The sequence below is a fragment of the Salvelinus alpinus genome, chromosome 1 (genome assembly GCF_045679555.1).
Source record: "Salvelinus alpinus chromosome 1, SLU_Salpinus.1, whole genome shotgun sequence".
Classification (NCBI taxonomy): Eukaryota; Metazoa; Chordata; class Actinopteri; order Salmoniformes; family Salmonidae; genus Salvelinus; species Salvelinus alpinus.
The window spans coordinates 41,846,481-41,872,553 of record NC_092086.1 but is presented as its reverse complement, the minus strand read 5'-3'; the positions used below and the strand labels follow the sequence as shown (position 1 = coordinate 41,872,553).

Genomic DNA, 26,073 nt, shown 5'->3' with positions numbered 1-26,073 from the left:
CCTTTCTTTACTTTGTGTGGTAGTTCTTGTGTGTGTGTGGTACCTCTGTTTAGTGTTTTTTCTATGTTTCTACTTCTCTGCTTACCTCACAATACATTTCCTTCACTACATTTCTACTGTCTGCTTTGGTCTGTTTAACTGCTGTGTGTGTGTGTGTGTGTGTGTGTGTGTGTGTGTGTGTGTGTGTGTGTGTGTGTGTGTGTGTGTGTGTGTGTGTGTGTGTGTGTGTGTGTGTGTGTGTGTTGTTAGTCAAGGCCGTGTAACTAATTGTGTAGGTGTGGGCCAGAGGGTTTACCTTTGCTGATCATTTTGAGAGAGAGAGAGAGAGAGAGAGAGAGAGAGAGAGAGAGAGAGAGAGAGAGAGAGAGAGAGAGAGAGAGAGAGAGAGAGAGAGAGAGAGAGAGAGAGAGAGAGAGAGAGAGAGAGAGAGAGAGAGAGAGAGAGAGAGAGAGAGAGAGAGAGAGAGAGAGAGAGAGAGAGAGAGAGAGAGAGAGAGAGAGAGAGAGAGAGAGAGAGAGAGAGAGAAGAGCTGAAGGGGGTTGGGGATATTGCATGATAGAATACAAAACAAGCGATATCAATCTTAGCATATCAACAAAGGCGTAGCAGCAGAAGGCTACTTTACATTGCCTAGTGACAGTGTAACAATAACACAACCACACAGGTCAGCGCACCATTGAGCAACTGTTCACCGAGGTAAACATCCTGGGGAAGTGTGTGTGTGTTTGTGTGTGTGTTATGATGAATTCCATAGGGTGAGAGCTGAAGGGGACACAATGTGAAGCACAATGCTGCCTAGTCAGTGCAGACCCTGGCACAAAAGCCTGGCTCATGTAGACAGCTCTGGCTGCACTGGGAGAGCTGAACAACAGCAGTGCAGACGGACAGGCAGCATGCCCACCGAGACTGTCTCAGAAGTCTGGTGTGAAGACAGGAGCGGCATACACAGACAAAGCCTATGAAAAAACGCCCACAATCAGTAAAGGGAGACAATTGTGTCTGGGGGAAAAACACTACAGACAGCGGCAGCTCCTTCAACCTTCCTCTGTTTCTATTCCCTCTTCATCTTGTTTCTGTCTCCTTCGATTCCGCCATGTCTCTGACTCTGTTACAATCTGACATAAAATTGTGTATCTTTATGCACTGGTGATTCTTGTGGCAGCCTCTTCTTTGACAGGTCAAACATGTTTGGTCTCGTCTGTGTGGGGGCTTGTCTGCAACAGATTAGATATCTTGTCCTTACAATAAACAATGTGCCACTGCAATAAACCTAGTGTTATTAATATCTCTGTGAAGATAGTGTTTATGGATATGATTATATTACCTGATTCTTTAACTTTACCACTCATGCTAAAAGGTGTCAATCAATATTCATTATGATTGTGCAGCAGAACAATTTTAGTCCTTGTAGAACCAATAAAGATGTTTGTTTCATTACCATATTAGATTAATATGGTAGTAACTAAAATGGCAGTAGAGCTAAAGAAAATCAAAATATGACAGACTATGCTGTGGTACCCTTTGTGGCTGAAATCTCAGCATCCAGTGGTCCAGAACCAATGGAGAATTCTAACATGCCACCATTGTGTGGAGAGAATGCACCGTTGAAAAGAAACTGCAGGAGGTGTGTGCAGGATGAGCGTGGAGTCGGCATGGAGGGAGGGGACGCGGGAAAACTGGTGGAGGGATACGGGAAGGGGGAGACAACCGGTGCAACTTGGGAAGGATGGAAAGAAAGAAAGTAGGGTGACATCATTCCTCATTTGAATAAATCCCAGCCGGGGTAGTGATTGGTTGTGAGCTGGAAAAAGTCGAGTTACTTGGCTATTCATCCCTTTCAATTTCACCCCCGCGCGCAATCCCGTGGTAAAACCCTCTCTGCCTGTCCATCCTTCCCGGCCAGTAGAGTGTGTGTGCGTGGACTGCAAATCGCTTTTCCTTTCTTTGGAAGGGACGTGCATCACTTCTGAAATCGGCGGTCGACAGAAGTTTCTTGGTAACTTTGGTCTGTTTCTCATCTTGTTCGGTTTCATTTTCCAATTTGTTACACTTTGTATTCGAGGATTCTGAAAGGAGTCTGAGGATATTGTCAAACACTGGGCGTAGCTGGAGATCAAGCTATAGCTAGCTACACTGCGTTGGTAAGTCTTGAGACTGGTTGAGCGTTAGCATGCTAGCTAGCTGTGTAATTACATTTACACTTAAATCACAGAAAATATCAAATGCAAGTTACGATGTGATGCTTTAACAATTGTTTTTCGTTTCCTAAAATATTAGATTTTTATATTTAGATTTTGGTAGTTAGTCTGGGTAGAATGGGTTAATAATGTGTTAACAATGGGTTAAAAATCATAGATAATGGGTGAATGTCTTTGTCGACATTGCAAGTCCAATTCATGATTTCCTATTGCAAACGCAGGTTAGCGTTTTTCGTCATGAATCTTGTTCTGGAGGCAGGTCTGCAGAGTGGTCACTAACTGGCACAACCACAGTCATACAATCTGATTTTAAACTTAACCACACTGCTAACCCTAATGTCCAACCTTAAATTAAGACCAAAAAGCACACTTTTGTTTTCGTGATTGTTTCAAATAAAGCAAATTTTGACTTTGCAGCTGGCTTATCTAGCGGAAACCGCTCAGTTATGCCTCGAGGGCAAGATTCATGACATAAACGTTAACTTGACCAAATAGGCTACTTGCTAACTGAACGAGTCTGTTGGGTCGCACAAAAACGAGAGTAGGAGCAAGTGAATCGTTGCATTTTCCTTCTGCCAGTGAGCGGCTCAAGCCATAAAGAGGATGTTTAGATTCGGAATTCGATTGCAATTGGAAGGGGAAGAATGGGGCGGTGGCACCTCCATGGCTGACGCCTATTGTTCTGTGCGGCCAAGTGGTCTCTAGTGAGAACGGCTTCGTTCGTTGCCCCAGGCGAAATGTTGGGTAATTTAGGCTAATTCTGTTAGTCTTTTGCATTAGTCAGGCTACTTTTGTAGAATGGCTTAAGTGCTATACTTTATTAGGTTGAGAGGTCTTTGAAGGCTCACCCAATTCTTATGATTATTAGAACGTGAGACATGACAAGTACTGTACTCTCAATGCAATAAAACACAATTTGTTCAAACTCTATCATATAGGCTAACATTGTGGCTTCAGGCCATGAACTTGGAGCTATTTTTTGCTTGTGTTAATGTTATGCAACCAGACCACACTCCTCTCTCCAAAAGAACAATGGTGAATAACGTTAGTCTCCAAAACCCTCAACGTGCAGGTACCATATACATTTACAACTAATCCTTATAGATGGCCCACAGGCCTAACCTCTGCCCCTGATGTTCGGCTGACAATGAGCGATATAGGGTGGGGTAGTGGGCATTGGTAGGTCAATGATCTGCCATGAGGTATTGATGCCACTCGGGAATAGATTGCATCTCAGGGTGATTGTGAGCACTTTTTGGGCATGGCCTTGTCTGGCTTAGAGAGGCTCCAACATGCTAGTCAACCCTCTGGTGCATTAATGAGTGATGGCTGACTCACAAAGCAAGCAAGTGAATGAGGCAGCGGTATAGAGACACGCTCAGACATGGGACTAATGCATTCATTTGAAATTAAATGTAGATCCTGTTTTACCCAAGTGCTGCTGGCTTGTTACGTTTTTTAAAAATGTATCTGTCATGTCTATGAATCAAATTATAAGACAGATTTCAGGTTCAATATCCTTTATCTTGTTTTAGCAAAAGAGTGTTATTTTTGTACTTTCAACCAATGTGCCAGCATTGTGACATTTGGTACCAAATTCCCCTTGCCCACCTCACTTTCACAATAGGCTGAAAATGGATTCCTCTTCCACTCATGTCTCCGCAGGCATTTTGGTTATTACATTGTCTGTCACACCTATTTTAAGTCTCTCCTTTAATGCCGTGCACATGTTTTAGTAAGCCTGCTGAAACAGTTGGCCAAAGAAGGGCTTAGATGTCTACAATCAGAAGAGATGCAATTCCATGTGGAATTCATACCATAGCATTCTGGCGTGATTTTATGACAGACAGTTCTCTTTGCTCTGCCCTTCCTCTGACCTATGCCATGGGCTGTCAGGGAGATGCCTACAGTAATTTGTGGCTCGGCTTTCCCTCAGGCGTAGTAGGCTAAATAGGTTGATTTAGTGACGTCCCCAAACTGTACATATTCAAATTGGTGTGTCCTCTGCCTGCCCTGGACTGGTCCCCTACTCACCAGATCCCTCTCAGGCTGAACCAAGGCCCAGGGTTCCGGTCTGGAAGCACACTTTCGACTGCACCTACAGTCTTGCTTCGGTACTGCAGTTTAACTGATGTCTGGCCCAGAAAGACAATTCCCATAGACGGCCCCATATAGAAGTCAGATTAAACCGTATGCAACTCGGATATAGACGGTCCATGAATCGGCCATCTTGGATGCTGTCTCTACTGCTTTTATTGTTCAGTGGCCTGAACTGTATGACCTTTGGCACTTTCTGTCACCATCGCTTATGAGTAAAGTCAGAGCTGGCAACTGGCCTGCAGTCGTGAGATTATTTTAACCACAGACTTGGGACTGTAGTAGTGGTTTCTGCAGTGCCACTCCATTGTTTGCCATGGTCGTCACTACTGTAATGTGTACTTTCCAGATAAAGGCCTGATAATTCTGCTACGGACATTGGTCCAGCCAAGATAGCTGCTTCAGTGGTATCACAGTTGTCAGTCCTGACAGTTGCTGCGCAGTTTTGAGGGTATATATGCCAGCAGCTGCAGTAATTAATTTTCTGTGTTGAGGCTCTGAATTCTTCCAGTGGGACGCTGGATAATGGACATGGTTCAGAGCCCTGTTGCTATGCCTACCTCACCACTTTCAGAATTTTGCCTGGATTGCTGTGGTTGCTGCCTGGCTGCGATATGGCCATAACGTCTACTCAACATGGAAATTATCTTTAATACTGTCAGAAACTAAAGGCTTGCTGGTTTCTAGTAGTGATACACGATATATAAGTAAATCTATCAGAATCGTCCGATATTAGCTAAAAATGCCAACATCGGTATCGGCCTGATGTCTAGTTTAACGCCGATGTGCAAAACCGATGTCAAAGCTCATGTGCATACCTATATAACCTAGTTACATGACAAAATGACGCCACATAAAATTTTGCACTACGAGTGCAACACAGTATTCCTAACACCCTAGCCCACAATGTATGCTGTGTGGATCGAGCAGTCATTTGAAAGAGTAATCTCAAAGGCGAAATCCATTGCCAGGATAATGCAATTCATTGCCCTTGACAATTAACAGTTCTCTGTCGTGCGTGATGTTGGCTTTCACCCTCTGGTTGAGCACCGGTACATACTACCAAGTGCGCTATTTTTCAGATGTTGCCCTATCGGAGTTGCACAGTAATAGCGTCACAACATACTATGGAACGCCATTTGGGTCTTTGCGTGTCAAAAAAGATACACGTCAAATAACAGAGTTCTGTTATAGAATGTTGTGTGTTCTGAATTTGCACGTGCAAGCCACGCGTCACCACTACTATCAGTAGCACTGTAAAAGCTGTACAGAAAAGTCTGCAAATACCGGCCACGAACGATGTGTTTACAATACCGTGTTGGTAATAAAGCATTATTTGTTCGACCGCAACTTCTGGGGTAGCTAGCTTTAGCTTGCTACCTAGCACCAATACAACCAGCCTGAAAACAATGACCAGAAGAAACTGCAGTCATTTTCATTGTTCTTAGCAATGATTTAGGAATCCTTGTAAGTATTAGCTAGGTAGCCACTTGTTGTTCACCTATTGAAATTGAACTTCAGTTCATGAAAATAAATAGCTAGCCAGCTACTTAATGTTAGCTTTGGGTAACAGGGTTATAAGCAGCCAGCTAGCTTCATCTGGCTGGTGAGGCTTGACCGGACCAGGTTATGTATTGTGAAGCAAGCCACAATAAGGATTAGGCACAATAGTGGATTTTTCGGTTTGCCTTCAAAATAAAAGTACCTCTTTTGAAAGTGATGCATAAGGTTACAATTGGTGGAATCATGCCATATTTAGACTCCATAATGTTAAACAAGGTTGGAATATGAATCAATGAAATGGGTTATCAGTCTACTCGGTGACACCCACAGAACACAACTGTGAAGAGTTTACGCAAATATTAGCATTGTATCTCTTATCGCGGGACTGTGAGAAATCACCTCCCCAGTCAGCCTATTGTGTGTATTGACATTCATATTGCACTGTACAGCTTTACCTAAGGATTGGGGATCAATGAAATGGGGTATCAGTCTACTCAATACCCAATATATTTTTTCCCAACGTCCTCCTCAGAGTTATCAGACTCCAAAACATCCATGCAGTATTGTTTTTCCTCAGGAATAGTGTTCAATACACATAGGCAGACAATGAATGTGGCTCAATTCAGTTGTTTCAGAGTCCCACAATAAGAGCTACGACGCTAATATTCTCTGGGTGTCACTGGGTAGACTGATACCCCATGTCATTTATTCACAATCCATAGGTAAGGCTGTACAGTGAAATAAGTATACCCCCCAATGCAATTCTAAAGTATAATACATCCAGTGTGATTTCAACAGATTTTTGTCAGATTAACATTGTCCTTTGTTGAATTTATATAACATTCCAACCTCAATTGAATAGATCATGCTAAATGTCATAATTCTACTATTTGTATTCATTTGCATCACTGTCAATAACATACTTTTATTTTGAAGGCTAACGCAAAGTCCACTATTGTGGCTAATGCTTATTGTGGCTAGCTTCACATAGATGGGTCCGACCCCCATTAATAAAATAAGAACTGTCTTATAAATTAGGGTTATTTTAGGTGATGACACCTAGCTATATAGTTAGCTAGCTAGCTATATAGCTACTGAAACAGATTGTCGTTTTGCTATGTTTTTGGGGAAGAACAATGTTTGCATCCATGAGCTAGCTATCTTTTTTTATGCCAGCTCTGTAGGTGCGCGAGACAACTTTACCAGCATCATAGCATATGTATCGATGAATCGTTGTGACACATGAAATACGAGTGGTAGTGTAATAACTACGTAAAAGATTAATGAACCCGTTAAATTATTATGTGACGTGCAGTCATATTCAGGTCCTGATTGGTCAACAAGCTTATTTGACACGTCAAATAGTGTTATCTTTTTGTATCTTTTTGACACACAATGACCCAAACGGCGTTCCATAGAAATCCTGGTTGAGAATGAAACGACTGAACAAATGAACAACGAAACAGCACAGCAAGTAAGTGAAAGAAATGATTTAAGAATGATTGAGGCCACTGTTCTTGGACCTTCAATGCTTCAGGCATTTTTTGGTACCCTTCTGCAGATCTGTGCCTCAACACAATCTCGTCTCGGAGCTCTATGGACAATTCCTTCGACATGCTTGGTTTTTGCTCTGACCTAATATAGACAGGTGTGCCTTTCCAAACCATGTCCAGTCAATTACATTTACCACAGGTGGACTCAAAGTTGTAGAAACATCTCAAGGATGATCAATGGAAACAGGATGCACCTGGGCTCAATTTCGAGTCTTATAACAGAGGGTCTAAATACTTGTGTAAATAAGGTATTTCTGTTTTTTATTTGTAATTTGCAAACATTTCTAAACCTGTTTTCGCTTTGTCATTATGGGGTATTGTGTGTAGATTGATGAGGGGGGGAAAACGATTTAATATATTTTAGAATAAGGCTGTAACATAACAAAATGTGGAAGAAGTAAAGGGTCTGAATACTTTCCGAATGCACTGTAAGTATTGCCATTGTTTCCACCTGTTTACCGTCAGTTGTGTTTCATTTTTTTCTGCCCAATTCAATCAGCATTATGTCAGTGCTGTGGCAGCCAGTCTACACCATGGGCCGGTCTGGCATGACATGGATGCCTAAAGTTCCCGATGACAGAATTGTGGCTACAGTTATGAGAGTTGACGGGGGGAGATTTGTCAGATGTTTTGAGTCATTTGAAATGCTATTGTCCTGTAATTTCTATTTAAGAAGCCTTTTGACCCAAGCACCAAATACCATGTACATTTCTGGGTAATGGCTAGGTACAGTTTTATGTGGTGTTAGCCTAGCTGTTATTTTGTTGAAAAGCCCTGGTTAGCCCTGGTGGTGTTGACAACCTGCGAGGGATCAGATTCCATCTGGAACGTGCCTGCTCTGCTTCAAACAGGAGGACATAATCCTCTTATGGCCAGAGTCAGTTCCAGTAGTGAGTGGCTGCTAGAGAGCCGAACCCTCAAGGGTATGTTTTGCTGTCCCGTCCAGATGCCTGCCTTGTTCCTCTCCATCCTATCTGGTGTCATCGATCCAACCCACCAGCTGGCTCTATCTGGCCTAATGTCATTTACCCCACTGAGTGGAGTCTGTCAGTGGGCACACTGCCCATTATGGAGAAGGACCTGCTCTTCAAGTTACACATTACCCTCTCCTTCAGTCCCTCCACACCAGCCTCACTGGTGGGTAACCCCCAGGCAAGGGACCCCATTAGTGGAACAGGTCCCTGTCTGCCTCTCTAATGCACTGACACTTCTCACCATCTGAGTAGCCCACATCCTCACTTTCTCCCCCACGATCAATATCGGCATGGTCAAGATCACACCCACCCCGCTGTTCCTCTCAGCGGTCTACTGTAGCTAGACTGTGCGCTGTTGGGACCTTGTTTGTTGTCGGCTCCATCTTTCCATTGTTGTGATGGAGCCAGGTCTTTTTGTTTGGTTTCTGGGACACACTAGGCCTCTGTCCTGGGCGCTCTCTGTCTCTGTGGGTAGTCTCTGGGCCGGCGCTGGAGGACAGTCGGCCTGATCGTACAGGATTAGCAAATCTCTTTGTCCAGGGTTAACAAGCTCTGTCATGTGTTAATCTCCCTGTCCCCGGGGGGCCGAGTCTCCTGAGGCTGGGAGATGGGTGACGCATGCTGGTAAAGGGGGGGTAGTGTGTGTGTTTGGGACCAGCATATTCACCGGATGGGTCCGGGAGCGAAGGCATGTGATGTAGATAGTACCCTTCTCTCACTTGAAGTCTCTACCCGTCGTGCCATGGCGGTACAGACTCTAAACCTGCTTTTGGCTCCTACTAAACTTCTTTAGAGCACAGGGATTACAGTCTGTCACATCACATGGTTTTGTGATTCAGGTGTCTGTCACACAAGATGTTGCCTTGACTGACACAGGCAGCAGACCAGTGAACAAGAGAAAAGTGAATTCCTGAACTGAGTTTACTTGGTCCATTGTCTGTTACCAAGACCATTGAGTTGTCAATGGAAATCATAAGGTTAAAACCATGGTGCATTGTAGGCTATAGCCCAGGAGACCGAGCAGAAAGCAGCTGATTTGGATCCTGTCTGGGGAGTTAAGTGTTCATAGCCTCATTTGTCGGGCATGTCCTGACGTCACCGTCCGAGAAGGGCCTTACAATCCCTTCTTGTCTCCCATCGTGTCTAGGGAAGGAATTCCGTGGAGAGGAGTAAACTTTGTTTGGAGCGGTTTGTTTGTGTGTGGGGCAGGGGCAGGGGCGGCTTCCTGACCTTTGGCCGGGCCTGTTTGGGAATGTGCGAGCCGCGATTAGTATCAGGGTGATGAAGGCAGCACACTGACTCAGCTGGGACGGGGTCATGCGTCTTTTGTACCACCCTGGCTCCCTTTTCTTAGCCTGGCAGCGCACAGCAACAATCAGTCCCTCAGTCTCTTGGGTTCTGTTTAGATAGCCGCGCCAAGGCTACAGAAGTGTATAATGGTTTCTATTAAAGCAGAGAGAGGGACGGTACCATGCAGGGAAAGCTTCCTGCTAATTGAGTGGAGAGATGAACTGGTGTGTACGGTAGTCACTGAAAGGGACTATGATGATGAGTATGGTGTAATGTAATGCTTTTATGATGATGATGATGATGCTCATGAGGTCTCTTGAAGCCTTGGAAAGCATGTGTTTTTGGATGTGATCTATTGTAAGTTCCTGAATGACATTTAATCACACTTGCAGATTTGTCATTTTCCACAATGTATTAATTGTACTTTGAAATGAATGATGATATTAGTCATCCACAGCAGCTGTTCAGGGTTTAGTGCCAAGATTTCCCTCTGAGATCATACATGATGGAGCGTATTAATGGGGGGAAATTTTAGCTTTTGGAGGCGGTGCTGTTAGTTTCTGTTTTAGGTCTTCTCAGTAGCGCCCTCTAGCACTTCTCTGTTTCCCTTCTCTTCTTTTGTATCAGAACCGTCTGCACCAACCCCAAATGAAGTGTTTGCCATGGGTCTAACCTTTTATTCTTTGTGTATTCTTGTCTGTGTAAGACTGGTAGTACCACCCATTCTGGTTTCAGCTGCCACAGTCTCAATTCCCCAGACTTGCTTGTAGACTCAATGCTGCATCATTCAACAAAATGTTTCATGTGTTCTGATCCTCAACGCACCATGTCTGGTGTGTATGCCTGTCCTCCCTCAGAGGAATAGTGGAATGCTGCAGGGTTTCTGTTTTAGAGTTTACCTCTGGCCCTATGCCAGCGCGTGGTGCCTCAAACATTAATGTTCACTGTAACATATTGGAATGTTCATTTCAAATCGTTTAACTGAAATGAACATGTTTGCTTCGAACAGAAACCTTGTGGAACTTACCTCAGCAGTGTTGAATAAGAGCAGTGGTTTCTAGATGACGACGCCACACAGTCTCAACATTAAACTGAGATCTCAGCGGTGTTGAATAAGAGCAGTGGTTTCTAGATGACGACGCCACACAGTCTCAACATTAAACGGAGATCTCAGCGGTGTTGAATAAGAGCAGTGGTTTCTAGATGACGACGCCACACAGTCTCAACATTAAACTGAGATCTCAGCGGTGTTGAATAAGAGCAGTGGTTTCTAGATGACGACGCCACACAGTCTCAACATTAAACGGAGATCTCAGCGGTGTTGAATAAGAGCAGTGGTTTCTAGATGACGACGCCACACAGTCTCAACATTAAACTGAGATCTCAGCGGTGTTGAATAAGAGCAGTGGTTTCTAGATGACGACGCCACACAGTCTCAACATTAAACTGAGATCTCAGCGGTGTTGAATAAGAGCAGTGGTTTCTAGATGACGACGCCACACAGTCTCAACATTAAACTGAGATCTCAGCGGTGTTGAATAAGAGCAGTGGTTTCTAGATGACGACGCCACACAGTCTCAACATTAAACTGAGAGATGTACCGTCAACACAGGCACCAGGGCGTCTTAACACTGGCCGAGGAGTAAAGACACCGGATCCCAGTTTGCAGCATGTGGTGATGAATGTGTGTTGATGGGTTCAGAGGCCGTAAAACTGGCCTCTTCAAACCAGGCTCCCGACCGGTAACTCTTGAATCCTCTCTCTGGTGCCACGGTTATCAATTCTATCGTTAGGCATTAAGGGAAGGTTACGGGAGCGTTAGGAAAAGCACACTAAACTGATCTCCTGTTCGCTTGCCCCGGCTTCCTTCCGCTACAATCCACCCATTGACGGCTATTTACAGCTGACCCTGGGGGACATGCAGGCACAGAGAATGTATGTACACACAGCAGTGTACTAGGAAAGCGGTGGCGGTTGCCATTGCTAGCGATTCATAAGTGCCGTTGACCGCTGTGATTTTCAGTAGCCAGGCTCTTGTTCCTGGCAAAGGGAGGCCCTGATTAGACATGCACACACAGGCCACCAGGAGAGATGACATTAAGTTAGTGTTTAGCCCACCCACTGCTGCTGGGAACATTAATTGGGAATTGAACATGTATCATTTACGCCAATAGGTTTTTGTTGATTTGTGTTTTATCAAACAAATTGACCTAATGCCCCAAAACACAGCCATACATATGCAAAAGCTTGTATAGGTGTACACACTGAAACTCTGCACAGTTTTTTAAAAGGTCAAAGTGGCGATTACCGTTAGAATATACTCATGCCCTGATTACCGGCTGTGATTGGGAGTCCCATAGGGCGGCGCACAATTGGCCCAGCGTTGTCCGGGTTTGGCCGGTGTAGGCTGTCATTGTAAATAAGAATTTGTCCTTAACTGACTTGCCTCATTAAATAATAAATTTGAGGACTCATGCTTGTTTGTCTAGGCAATCAGAAAAGCTGGGATCTCCCAGTGCTGTTGGAGGCCTGCCAGATATCAGTATAGGCCTGTAAGTGTCTGCGGTGTCTGTGACACACACGGAGGCAGGTTAGTTTACATTGAATATGGCTCTTGGAGGATGATCATACTTTGCCCAGCTGGTGTTCTATCGTCAGCTGCGGAAGTGCATTAAGCGTCTTGTCAATGATTGATGAACAATAATGAGGTGTGTGTGTGTGTGTGTGTGTGTGTGTGTGTGTGTGTGTGTGTGTGTGTGTGTGTGTGTGTGTGTGTGCACCTTCATCCTATTGTTTGGTTTCTCCTTGACATGACAGTGAACCCCTGCCCTTGGTGGTGTGTGTATAGTATTTCAGGACCTGTGTGTGTGTTCTTTGTTCCCTGTATCTGTGTTGCTCATCGGTGAGGCTTGTAGAGAATGTTATGTGGGATGCAGTTTGATAAGATGGAGCAGCTGTTTGGGAAGATATCAAAACCATCACTGTCCAAGGGACATTTTAAAAACGCTAACTTATTTATCTTTCTGAACCTAAGCTAATGATGTATAAATAAAAACATGCAACTCTACATGACAGTAACAACATATGTCTGGACTCCTCTTCCTCTCTTTATTGCTTCCCTAAATAACGATGAGTCCTCCAGACAACATGGACAGGAAGTTGTTCCTCTCCTCTTGGGGGGTGGCGAGCGTCCTTGGGGTTGTGATGCAGCTGGTTGACCCTTGTCATCTTCTATCTAGGCTGCAGCCCACATCCTCTAGCCGTTTAGCAGCCGACAGCTTCTGATATCCCACTCCAATGAACAAAGTATATCTAACACACTACCATCTGTGGAGAATCAGTTTGAGATGTTTTACGAACAGGGAATCCTAACGTCATCCATCTCTAATCAAGCATGACTGCAAAGACAATCCAAAAATATTTCACCAAAGACAACTACAACATTGCAGGGTTGTCCAAAGTCAGTCAAAATATTGCCAGTGCCAACACATGTATCATTGGGCGTAGTTGTATGTTCCTTACTACATAGGGTGATGTAGATGGGGCGAGGGCCTTAGACTAGAGCTGTGTAATCTCCCCACTGGAGGAAAAAGAGCAGAGCAGTGTTCCTCTGGCTGAGGGCTGGAGATTTATCACCACAACAGAGCAGAGCTGGGAAAAGCACAGTCAAGCTGTCTGGCTGTTCAGCAACTGCAGGAATAGAACCGTTCAGAACACAGGAAGGGGAGGTAGAGGGAGCAAGGCACCGATTGGATTTAACTTAATTTTTTCTAGTTGAGTTGTCAGGGCTATCGACGTGTGTGAGTCCCTGGTGTCAATCTGGAGTTAGATTTTGTTGTTTTTATTTTTGAAGGGTTGGAGTCAGGGCAGGCGTCTGATGTTAGTGTAGAGCTCTGTTATAGGCAGAGCAGCATGGTGTGAGGACTAGGTGTTCTTGAACAGAGCGTCTCTGTTGGATTGAGCTTAACATGTAAATGTGTGAAACACGGTTGCTGTTGCTTTCACTTGCATCCAACACACACACACCTCACTCCAAATGTGACTGGTGTGTCACTCAATTAAGCTGATTGCCCTGTGTGCTGTGGCAGGGCTCTCTCCTCCCCCTCTCACTGCCACTGTGGTGTGTGTGTGTGTGTGTGTGTGTGTGTGTGTGTGTGTGTGTGTGTGCTGCTTGCGGTATGGATTTTCTCCCTGTGGCTTTCCCTCTCTCCTTCTCCCTCTCTCTCTCTTCCCCTCTGGCCTTGCTCAGCTGCTCGGGCCATCTGTGTGAACGCAAACAGAGAACAGAGGGGTAGAAAGAGTGCGAGGGTGGGGTAAGTTGAGGAAAAGGCTTGGAGAAAATGGGAGGTTTGGCAGGGGAACGAAGGAAGGCACAGTAACGTATTTAGTTTTAGAGGATGAGTAAGGGATGAGAGCAGAGAGAAAGGGGGGCTGTGTGGGGAGTGGTTCCAGGAAGCTGACAGTATAAAGACTCTCCTCTAGAAAGGAGGGGGAGCAGCAGCATCTGGGTATGGGGGAGAGAGGGGCTGAGTGGAAGTGGAGAGGCCTTCTAGAGTCCGAGCAGCGCACTGTCGTTCCAAACTTTGCAGACTGTATCCCCTCTCCTGTTCCCACGCTCCTCAGGCCAAGCCACTTCCTCTACGTCAGTGTTGCTTCACCGTGGAGCCAAGTCTCCTGTCCTGTCAGACAACTGACTCTTTACGTTTCCCTGTTATTAGGCCTCTGCTCCACACTGCAGGCCTTACCTCTCCACCCTGACAGCAAAGCATCTGTGTTTATGGTACTTCCCCAGCGAGACTGCCTGCTAGTCAGTGCTTATGGCATTGTTTACATGCTTGACATGCATGTCTTTTCCCCTCAGCGTGACCTTTACATCTCCATTGCAAGTGGTTTCTTAGCTTTGCGCTCTTGTCTGATGAACTAGAGAATGTTATAGAGAGAGCGCCTTCTGACTCAGTTTGTTAGGAGTGGAAGGGATTTTTGCGATTCCCCTCTCTTCAGTTGAAGGAAGGCTTCTTCCACACTAGTGGGTCTGATGCCTCTTCTGTATGTAGACCTAGCATATAATGCACTCAAGTGCATTCTCTGGCTTGTTAATGTTTAAAAAGAAGATTAGCTAACTCTCTGTTTTGCCTCGAGTCTGTACTTAGATTTAGAATGTCTACATCATTTTTTATAGTTGTCCTCTATCTCTTCCCCAAGAATATATTGTCACACATGTATCATGTGTGTGTGTGTGAGAGAGCGTTCCCTCCAGGGTTGTTTAGCAATGAAGCTCTCTGCAGAATGGCACATCCTGTTCTGTCTGCTCCTAATCTGTTAGGATCATTGACCTTAAAGACATTTGCTCTACTTTCAAAACAATATTTCTGCATACGCCGTATGTAGTGTTTGTCTGTATATCTGTCTGTAGGAAAGCCTTTATCTGATCCCTCTGTTGCCCGCCTGCTGATCTGAAGGCTCAGTGTCATGCATGTCTTGTCACAGCCTGACGATACTATTCTCTTCTCTTTGCCAGATCAGACTCCACCATCGCCTGAGTGCAGTCACCATCTTCAGTCTCAAGCTCTCCAGCCCTCCTCTGCAGAGACGGACAGCCAGGACTGAGGGGAGATGAAACCGGATGGGGTTGCCACGGCAGCGATGGAGCCAATGGAAGCACTGGACGCCGATCCGGTAAACGAGCCAGTTGCGATGGGAGAGGAGCCTAACCAGGCTGTGCCGGCACCTCAGACGGAGGGAGTTGGCCAGCAGGGAGAGATGGGGCAGGGAGAGCCTCAACCAGAGCCAGCCCAGGTGGCCCCCACCAAGACGGGGAACAGCAAGGCTGCAGCAGACCCGAAAGCCAAGACCAAGGCCCCCGCTGCTAAGACAAAGCCTGGGACCACCACCACAATTAAGACCACGACCGGACCAGGGTCTCGACCCAACACCGCCCAGAGCCGACTGACCAATGGGGTTTCCAAGCCACATGCCAACGGAGTGGCCAAGAAGACCACCACTGGAGCCCCAGAGAAGACCACGCCCAAGAGGCCCGTAGGCACAGCCGTTGTCCCTACCACTAAGATCACCGCCAAGGTTGGTGAGAAGAAGCCAGCGGGCACCACCCGCCCTACGTCGGCTCCTGCTGCCACCAACGGGGTGAAGGCCACCACAGGAACAGCAGCAAAGAAGACACCTGCGGCGCCAACTAATGGTGTCAAAGCCACCACCACCGCTGCTAAGAAGCCCACAGGTAGGCTAACATTTAGGACCAGTCATTTTCAGTCACTGAATGCTACGTGAAGCCTTGCATTTGTCATCAATTGCCAATTGTCTTCTGTACACAGCAAATGTACATTTTCCCTGAGGCAAAGTATGACATTGTACTGTTTTGTATTGTGAAGGTTGGCATACAGCACATCCAGATGGATTCAGTTGAAGATGTATGACACGCTGGAATGACTGCAACAAATATAGAAATACATTGGCCTGGTTCCTCAGGAAATGTTATGACATATATCATTGGCTGCGTCTTACAAATGAAAAAAATCTTACTCATGTTGTATATCTATCTCTTTGTCCTTCCCTCTTCCCTCTTTCCTCACCTTCCCATATCTCATCTCCCCAGCTCCCCGGCCTGTCTCTGCAGCTACCACCAAGCCCAGCACTGCCGCTGCTCCCAAGCCTGATAGGCCTCCTGTTTCCAAGACAACCAGGTAGGCCAACCATTGGTGTAGAGCTCGTAGCCCCTCCCCTGGGGAGAGACTGTGAGTGTGTAGATAACATAGTAGGCAGTTGTATGTAATTGGTCCTCACTTCAGGCAAAAGCTGATTGTCTGTCTGTACCTAGCTGGGCAGCCTTTTGTTTGATGCCGACTTCAATTCACTGTTTTATTTGTATTCTACCTTTGTTTAACTAGGCAAGTCAGTTAAGAACAAATTCTCAAATTTTCAATGACGGCCTAGGAACAGTGGGTTAACCTGTCTAGCCCCGGGGTTCCGCAGGCGGAACTCCTCCCACATTCCACTGAAAAGGCAGAGCGCGAAATTCAAAAAATATTTTTGAGAAATATTTAACTTTCACACATTAACAAGTCCAATACAGCAAATGGAAGATAAACATCTTATGAATCCAGTCAACATGTCCGATTTTTTAAAATGTTTTACAGCGAAAATACCACGTATATTTATGTTAGCTCACCACCAAATACAAAAAAGCACAGACATTTTTCACAGCACAGGTAGCATGCACAAAACCAACCAAACTAACCAAGAACCAACCAAACTAACCAAGAAACAACTTCATCAGATGACAGTCTTATAACATGTTACACAATAAATCTATGTTTTGTTCGAAAAATGTGCATATTTGAGGTATAAATCAGTTTTACATTGCAGCTACCATCAGAAATAGCACCGAAGCAGCCAGAGTAATTATAGAGACCAATGTGAAATACCTAAATACTCATCATAAAACATTTCTGAAAAATGCATGGTGTATAGCAAATGAAAGACAAACATCTTGTGAATCCAGCCAATATTTCAGATTTTTTAAGTGTTTTACAGCGGAAACACAATATAGCATTATATTAGCTTACTACAATAGCCTACCACACAACCGCATTCATTCATTCAAGGCACGTTAGCGATAGCGAATAAACCAGCAAAATATATTAATTTTTTCACTAACCTTCTCAAAATTCATCAGATGACAGTCCTATAACATCATATTACACAATATATATATATGGTTTGTTCGAAAATGTGCATATTTAGAGCTGATATCCGTGGTTATACATTCTGAAAACTTAGCATCTTTTTCCCAGAATGGCCGGATATTTTTCTGACACTCACCTATTCTGACCAAATAACGATTCATAAACTTTACTAAAAAAGACATGTTGTATAGGAAATGATAGATACACTAGGTCTTAATGCAATCGACGTGTTAGAATTTTAAAAATAACTTCATTACGACATGCAGCTTACGTTATTGCGAGAGAGCGCCCAAAATCTGGGCGCAAACTAAAAGTAAACATGTTCGACAGATATATGAAATAACATCATAAATGGGTCCTACTTTTGATGATCTTCCATCAGAATGTTGTACAAGGGGTCCTCTGTCCAGAACAATCGTTGTTTGGTTTTAGAATGGCATTTTTCCCTCTCGAATGAGCAAGCAAAACTAGCCAAGTGGCGCTAAGCTCTCCTTCGTCACCAAACGCAAAGAACGCAACACGCCTAAACTCCCGAAAAAATGTCAATAATCTAATAAAACCATATTGAAAAAACATACTTTACGATGATATTTTCACATTTATCAAATAAAATCAAAGCCGGAGATATAAGACGTCTATAACGATTGCTTTTCAGAAGCCAATACTGGTGACCTTTATGCGCTTCCTGAACAAAGGAATTCTGGGGTCATGTCATTCCAAGCTCTATCTTTTGACCATAGAAATACCTAGAAACCCCATTTCACCTCTCACAGCCTATTGACATCTAGTGGAAGGCGTATGATGTGCATGTATACTAATACATATCAAGCACATTTATAGGCAGGCCCTGGAACAGAGCCTCGAATTCAGATTTTTCACTTTCTGACAGGAAGTTTGCTGCAAAATGAGTTCTGTTTACTCACAAATATAATTCAAACGGTTTTAGAAACTTGAGAGTGTTTTCTATCCAATAGTAATAATAATATGCATATTGTACGAGCAAGAATAGAGTACGAGGCCGTTTAAATTGGGCACGATTTTTCCCCAAAGTGAAAATAGCGCCCTCTATCCTCAACAGGTTCTGCCTTGTTCAGGGGCAGAACGACAGATTTTTACCTTGTCAGCTCAGGGATTCGATCTTGCAACCTAGACTACTTGCCGCCCCAATACATGTGCAACTACAACAGCAGTAATGAATTGTTTTAATAAATTCAGCGTAACGCTCCAGTTGCGACTGAGAAGCCAGTTGCTTCATTTGGGAATGTTGCCGGCTGAAAGGGACTGGTTAAAAACTGGAGAAACGGGCACAATGTCCCTACACAGAGAGGGGCTTTAAGAAGTCCTCAGAAGTAGGCCAGCAGTCACTGAGCCAGGTGTCGCAGCGCTGTTTTGGGTTTGCAAATCGCATCCAGAGATTAGTCTGCACCCCTCAGAATAAATAATAACCAACTCCAGGAGACAGATGAGGCTGTTTTGGACCTCTGTTTGGCAGTGAGTAGAATCAGGTCAGATTAGGCCCAGACAGTACCTGAGTCACGCTGTGTGGCGTTCCAGCAGAGACGAGCGTAACCTCAGGGAGCAACTCCAGAGAGTCATGGGCTCCTGCGAGGTGGCTCAACAAGCCTGTTGTCTGTGAAGCGGGGAGGATGATCAGGGATGTCCTAAGGTGTTTGGCTGTTCTTTGAATAGGCCCTCACTCCCCCCGCCCAACCCCCTTTCCCCTTCTGTGTTGTTTGTGTACCAAGGGAACTGTGGTCTCTTACATACATAGTTCCTTACTTTTCATAGCTCCCCTCCAACAATCTAACAGGATCTAGCGAGTACATACTAGTCAACAGATAGCGATTTAGCATTTTTTTGCGAGTGCAACAATCTCTGGTGAAGTTAAACTATGAGGTAAGCGAGAACTTTAATCCATGCATTACGGAACAAAACAGTTCATTTTGCGTTGTGCAACATACGGCTGAGGGAGATAGCGTGGAGGCTGATGGATGCAGTGAGTGTTGTGTACCCAGCCAGCCTGCATTGGGGGGGTAATAGACTGTGACAGGGTCATAAATCTCTGCTGTAATTAGATGTATCCCTTTTCCCTTCCTGCTCCCTCTTTTTAATGCATGTCTGTATCAGATGAGCGTATGCCAGAACGTATCCACTCATATCAGCCACCGCCTGTCTCCCTGCTCACGGAGACCACTGACTCTCTCACACACAATACTCATTTTGTCCCCCAATTTATTCACGTTCACTCTCAGGAGATTTTCTTTCTTATCAGACAGAAAAGATTGGAAAGCAAATATATATATTTTTTACAATCCTACAGCTACAAATGGCCTAAATCTAATTTGACTGAATCACATCATTATGGCTGTGACAATTATAGAATAACCAGTAGGCTAAATGTCATGCAAATGGCCATGGTTGTCTTAATTGTGATTTTTATAGAACAAATGTTTTGCATTTTTGAAAATGTCCTACGAGATACTTAATGAATACGACACAGCTTTGGTGACACTCCCGTCTCACAAACAAATGGTTTTTAACAGAGCCATATATTTTAAAAGTTTGGACATGGAAGTTTATGCATATTATGATGCATTTACCTAACCCTGTGTTCCATGGCAGCCGTAATAGCTCCCCATCTGAATTTTAAACAATGCTATGTACAAGATTCCAAATTCTCATCATGAATGGATAAATGAAATGCTCAAAGGCATTAACATGGTGTCCGTTATAAATATAGGACTCTGGTTTTGACCGCTTGGAACTTCTCTCCCAACCATGCAGTTTTGCTCGTAAAATGATTAAGCTACCAACTTGACCCAATTCATGTAAAAATAACAAACTGCTATGGGGTCAACTATGGGGTCAACTATGGGGTCAACTATGGGGTCAACTATGGGGTCAACTATGGGGTCAACTATGGGGTACAACACATTAGGAACACCGTTCCATGACACTGTCCAGGTAAAAGCTATGATCCCTTATTGAGGTCACCTGTCTCCTCCCTTTCAATCTGTGTAGGTTAAAGGTTAAAGATGGTGGTTACAGGTTAAAGATGGATTCTTAAGCCTTGATATGATTGAGCCATGGATTGCGTGTGTGTTCCATTCAGAGGGTGAATGGGCAAGACTGTGGGAAGCATTGGTGTTAACATAGGCCAGCATCCCTGTGGAAAGCTTTCGACACTTTCTAGTCCATGCTTGACGAATTGAGGCTGTTCTGAGGGCAAAAGGAAGGTGTTCCTGATGTTTTGTACACTCCCTGTATACTTGGAATATGAAGTTCAATCCCCCTTCACCTAAAATGACGGTATTAAGATGATTATGATGATTATTTTGTTCCTGGATATTGCTCATAATTGTCGGTTACACAATTATACAATAGTTGTACCAGCCCTACGCATCATGGCTGTTTTGTTTTGGTTCCGTTGACATTTAGCAAGTCCGGTCTGTGTTCTGTTTGTCCTGAAACTGTTACGCTTTCTGTTCTGTTTTAGTCTCACTGCTGTGACCCCTCAACACTAGATCCAGTCTGCTGGTGACACATCTCAGATTGATTCTGAAGTTCAACCTCAGACTTTGTCGGCGGCAGCTGAAAATGTGTGTGAAATGACTAGTCTGCAGCAGCACACGATTTCTCAGTTTTCCACCTCTCCTTTTACAGTAGCACTTAATACCTGTCACTACATCCTGGTTGGTGGGTGTAGTAGAGGTGTGAACACTGTTTGGCCGCGGTGTGTGTGTGTGCTATTGTTTTTACAGTACCAATTTGCCTGTGTGATGAGGTGTGCACACATTTGCTCAAGCCAACACTGTTGTAGGGCTGTGTTTGTACTCTCTGTGTGCATGTCTGCTGTTTGATACTGATTGTCTGTATAAAGTTAGCTCTACAGCTTGTGACAGGAAACCTCTGGGTCTGATTTAGTGTATGCTGAAAAGTCATTATGTAGTGTTGGACACAGTGGGTGGTGTGGGGGAAGGTATGTGTGTTTTTGAGTCATAGTTGAGATGACATCATGCAGCGCCCGTCATTGCTCATTGGGTGTGGGTTTGCTTGCATGCGTATGCTGGTGTTGTGTATATGCTGTGCAGGCCTGTATTTCTGGGAGGCTGTATATGTTAATCAGCACGTTGTATGTGTGCATGTAGTCGAATAACAAAATAGCGCCAACGATCGTTGCCCTGTTGCTAGCGCCTAGCCAACAAGTCTTTTTGTTTTGTTGTTGTTTTCATTGTTTTCTGGTATTATTTATTACTTCTGCTGTTGTTTTTGACTTGACTCTGGTATTGATTAATGTACTGCGTTGTTGAGGAAGCTAGCACATAAGCATTTCACTGCACCTTTTATACCTGCTGTACACTGACAAATACAATGTTATTTAATGGTGTTTAACCAGTGTGACTGTGGGGATGGGGGAGGAGTGTAGTGTGTAGCTGAACATGTTGCACGTCATGGCTTGAGACCTTGTTCTCAACTGGCCTTCCTGTTTAAATAAAGGTGAAATAAAATGAACAGTGCATTGTTGGGCCTATATTGAGTAAGGGGCGTCGGTGGTGGTCTGTGAATTTGGAGGAAGCCATGAAAGGCTAGGAGAAGAGGTGGTGGTGGTTCTCTCTCCCTTGTCCTGCTGTACTGAACAGTAATAGAGCAGTAGGCTGCCAGTCGTGTACAGTGTAATATAGCTGTGCCAGTCGTGTACAGTGTAATATAGCTGTGCCAGTCGTGTACAGTGTAATATAGCTGTGCCAGTCGTGTACAGTGTAATATAGCTGTGCCAGTCGTGTACAGTGTAATATAGCTGTGCCAGTCGTGTACAGTGTAATATAGCTGTGCCAGTCGTGTACAGTGTAATATAGCTGTGCCAGTCGTGTACAGTGTAATATAGCTGTGCCAGTCGTGTACAGTGTAATATAGCTGTGCCAGTCGTGTACAGTGTAATATAGCTGTGCCAGTCGTGTACAGTGTAATATAGCTGTGCCAGTCGTGTACAATATGAAGCAGGCCAGTTGAGCAGGCTGTAAATCTCCTCTCCTGCTGGGCTGTGGGTGTGACAGACAGACCAGTCTGTGACACAGTCTCCCATTGCCATGGTTTTATGGGAGGTGCAGCAGCAGACCTAATCACTTAAAGGATCTGGTGGCAACGGGGGTGTGAGCTCATGCTCTGGAAGTGTGGCAGACGTGATGGATGTTGCAGAGTGCTCTCTGGGAAGGCAGTGGTTCTATAGGCCTCTGCTTCACCACACTCATACAGCCCTGTTCTGTCATACAGGGATCTGCATCGTCACCCACCCACCAGGCTCTACCTGCTCTTTGTTCTCTCACTGGTTTCCTCTTTGTCCCTCTACTGCTAGGAGATGGAAACCATTTTACTTTTACTCGACACCTCAGCTCCATCTTCAGTAGGTTGACTGTCCTTTTTGATATCTAATTTATTTTTAAACCTTATTTTCCTCAAGCAGAACCAACCAAAAAGCCAGCTATAGCTGGTTTATCAGGGTAAGGCGGCACCCTGTGTAATTTCTTATCCTTTCGCTCAAAGCCCCTCTTTCGTGCTGATGCGGCAGTATAAGGATCTCTCTAGCTCCAAGGCAACTAACTACCTGGTGAATTTCTCTGGGAAATTGCAAGCGAAGGACTGATACCTTTTGTTCCTGGGTTAGAGTGAGATTCCTGTGGTGTTCCCATATATCTGAAGCCTTGTGTGGATGTCCTGGAGGTAGAATCTCCTCCTTTTAACCAGGGTAAAGTGTCCCTCCCAGCCTTTCTGCTGAATTAAAATGGCATCATCTCTAATATGCCAGCTGTCTCCCTGGGAGGAGGTCCGTCCCCATGGTAGCTGGCTCTTTGCTGTTAGCTCTGCTGCAGGGGAGGCACTAGCCTTGCTTATGCATCTCGTTGACTTAATCGTAGCCCCACTTTGATTTGCCACGCGAAGGCACACGGGCAACCTGATTTTTATGTTAATCACCGCAAAGTTCCACATCGTTCCAGAATGCGTAATGAAACTAAAATGTTATATTTTAAAAACCTCAGGCTACTTTAATTGTCTCTGCGCTCATTTTTTAAGCTTCAGTGAATTTCTCGGCTTTTTCTCTACATTTTCTTTAACCCCAATGTGTGATGATGTTCCCAATGGCAAGGCCTTCGGCAAGTTTGAGAAACAATGCACAGCAATTTTCCTTCATTGTGTGCAACTGCAAGCCATTAGACTCACGAGTCTAACATGGTCAACACTGCCTCAGTCATTTGGGTGACAGTGATCTTAATTAGAGAATAAAAATAAAAAAAGCTTAACAATTCAAGCATCATTGCACTGTAATGCCTCAGTGGAGCCTTTTCATTGTGCCTAACTGCCGAGAAGCATGTAATTATTTTGTAACACATCCTGCCTGTCTTTCTATTATTGTTCGACCATGCCCCGTTATTCTATAACGGCCGCACTGGCTCCTACAACAGTGACCGGACCTATTTGAGAAGCGACAATGATAGAAGGTTAATGACGTGTAATCGGATGAGCACTTTCTCTCGCTCCCTCTCTCCTACTGCCTTTGACGATGGCCCGCTAATCTGCCTTGCTTCCCTAGCTAAACGAAGTCATCTTGTCATTTTGGATGAGCCATATTCCTTTCGTCACACAGATTCAGATAAATACTCTGTCATAATCTCTCCTGCATTCTCTCTACCTTCTCTTCACTTCGTCCTGTAATTATTTTCTAATCTTTAATTCCATTTTTTCTGTCAGCACACACTTTTACAAATCTCCTAAACTTAGAATTTTACCACGTTACTTTTCTTTTTAGTGTGTCCTCATTTACGTCTAGACCTGTCAGATTGATACCTGTCAGATTGATACCTGTCAGATTGATACTGAATGTCACGTTCTGCTCGCTTGTAGTTAATCAGTTGAAGGGTCAGCCAACAGCCAATTAAAAAGCTCTTCTCCTGGACTAGGTTATATCACGCATACTAATAGAGAAAAGGGCCAGTTTTTGTGATACAACTCTGGATAGAAACAATGGCCTTTTTGTACCATGACCTAGGCTGTTAATGCTTCATAAGAAGCCTTAGTCTAGACATCACCACACCAAACAATATCATTAACATGAGCTTGTAATCCCTCTCATCGTTAGAGTAATAACAGGCGGTCTCTTGTTTTGGTACAACAGGATCATCAGCTGGTTCCCTCCCTCTTCACCTCTTCATTCTCTACCTATGACAACTCCTACTGTACAGGGAAGGAAGCTGTGCATGGTTGTAATCCATTGCGAGTGTCCAGTGGACATCATGTCGAGGCTAGATGTTACCAGACAGGCAGTGTGTTCCATCAGGCCTACACTTGACAGGCTGTGCGTGGCTCTCCGGGTTTCCTTGCCATGTAAAAACTGGCAGCGTTTGATCTTGTACAATAAAATATGCTTTTAACTCCATCTATAGTTCCAACAGGGATTTGAACAAGTTATTTCTGTGCTCCGTCTGAATTAAAGATGAACGTGACCCCAGCGATCTTCCCTCTCCCCGCCGCCGATGCTAACTCTGTTCTTTATTTAGAGGCGGTGGTGCAGTGCAGCGTAGGCTAACCAGATCTCACGACTGTGTCACTGCATGTCGGTTACTTTGCACTGGCCTGATGTGGAAGCTACTTGACCAAAGTGCACATTACCCTCATGTCAGGAGAGGTGGGCTGGATGTAGCAGGGAGGAGGATGGAGATGGGGGTGGGCTTGGCAGTGGGGGGCTCCACTCTGTATGCGTGGTGTGACTCATCTCCCAGACTGCACTGCTTCAGATGCCTCGGGGTGTTGTGATGACTGGGTTGACTGGGTGAGTTACTGTATTAGTGCCCTGTCGGGGCCAGCCACTCCAGGCATTGAAGAGACGAGGAGTGAATGGAAGTTGACTCCTTCGTCCTCTCATGTTCTTGTTGTGTTTTCTCCGTCATCACTTGGTTAATGACCTCTCTGTGCTGTGTTCCTGAGGAAGTCTAGTGTCTGGCAGGGCTGTAGAAGTGACTAACAGAATGACTTGTGAATCCAGTCGACAGGGCCTCTTGCTCTGCGAGAGGCCCAGGGGTTACCAGCATGTGGAACTCAAGGGACCTAACGTTCGCTTGACGATGCAAATGAGTCTGTTTAAACATTGGTGTTAATTTGGTGTCACTTTATTTATATAAATAGCACTAGCAGTCACGTCTCCATTTCAATATTTTATCACCTCTACAGAAATACTGATTCATGGTGTCTGGTAGATGACCACAAAACTGATGTCCCCCCCTGGTTTGAAAGCCGTGCTAAGTGATTCTGACCCCCACCGCTCTGCTGTTCTCACTCAGGCCTGCCACTGGTGCTCCAGGATCTCGCCCTGCCTCTGCTGCAGCCAGGCCAGCCACAGCCAGCACAGCCAAGAGCTCCACATCCACAGCCAAGCCTGGCACCCCCACGGCTAAAACCACCTCCACCACCCCCAGACCAGCCTCTGCCAAAGCCGGCTCTACAACACCCTCTGCTGGACGGACCCCGACATCACAGCCCTCAAAAACTGCAACTCCCATCAAGAAAGGTAAGAGGGGACATCAGTTTTGGTTAAATTAAATTAAAATAAAATTTTACAAAGGTTTTAGCTTTTTATTACTAGCATTACATGTTACATTTTTCAAAATATATCTATTAAATATTAGATCATTTGTTCGTCATAATTAAGTTTCCAACCCTTGTCCTTTTCCTCTTCACAAACGTCTGCTTGTGTTATACTTTTCCTCTA

General features: G+C 44.7%; 1 protein-coding gene across 3 annotated transcripts in view; it reads left to right on the top strand.

Annotated features, from left to right (window-relative positions):
• Positions 1–1,727: 1,727 nt before the first annotated feature.
• LOC139576341 (uncharacterized) overlaps positions 1,728–26,073 on the top strand; it is a 29,042-nt gene continuing 4,696 nt past the window's right edge. Inside the window, exons 1-4 of one of the 3 annotated variants that reach the window (XM_071402361.1) lie at positions 1,728–1,996; positions 15,134–15,850; positions 16,226–16,313; positions 25,646–25,872. In XM_071402361.1, coding sequence (XP_071258462.1) covers positions 15,229–15,850; positions 16,226–16,313; positions 25,646–25,872 — 937 coding nt within the window. In that variant the 5' untranslated portion in view covers positions 1,728–1,996; positions 15,134–15,228. Of the gene's footprint in view, positions 2,142–15,133; positions 15,851–16,225; positions 16,314–25,645; positions 25,873–26,073 lie in introns of all 3 variants that reach the window. The other 2 variants (XM_071402353.1, XM_071402345.1) reach the window with 2 other exon arrangements.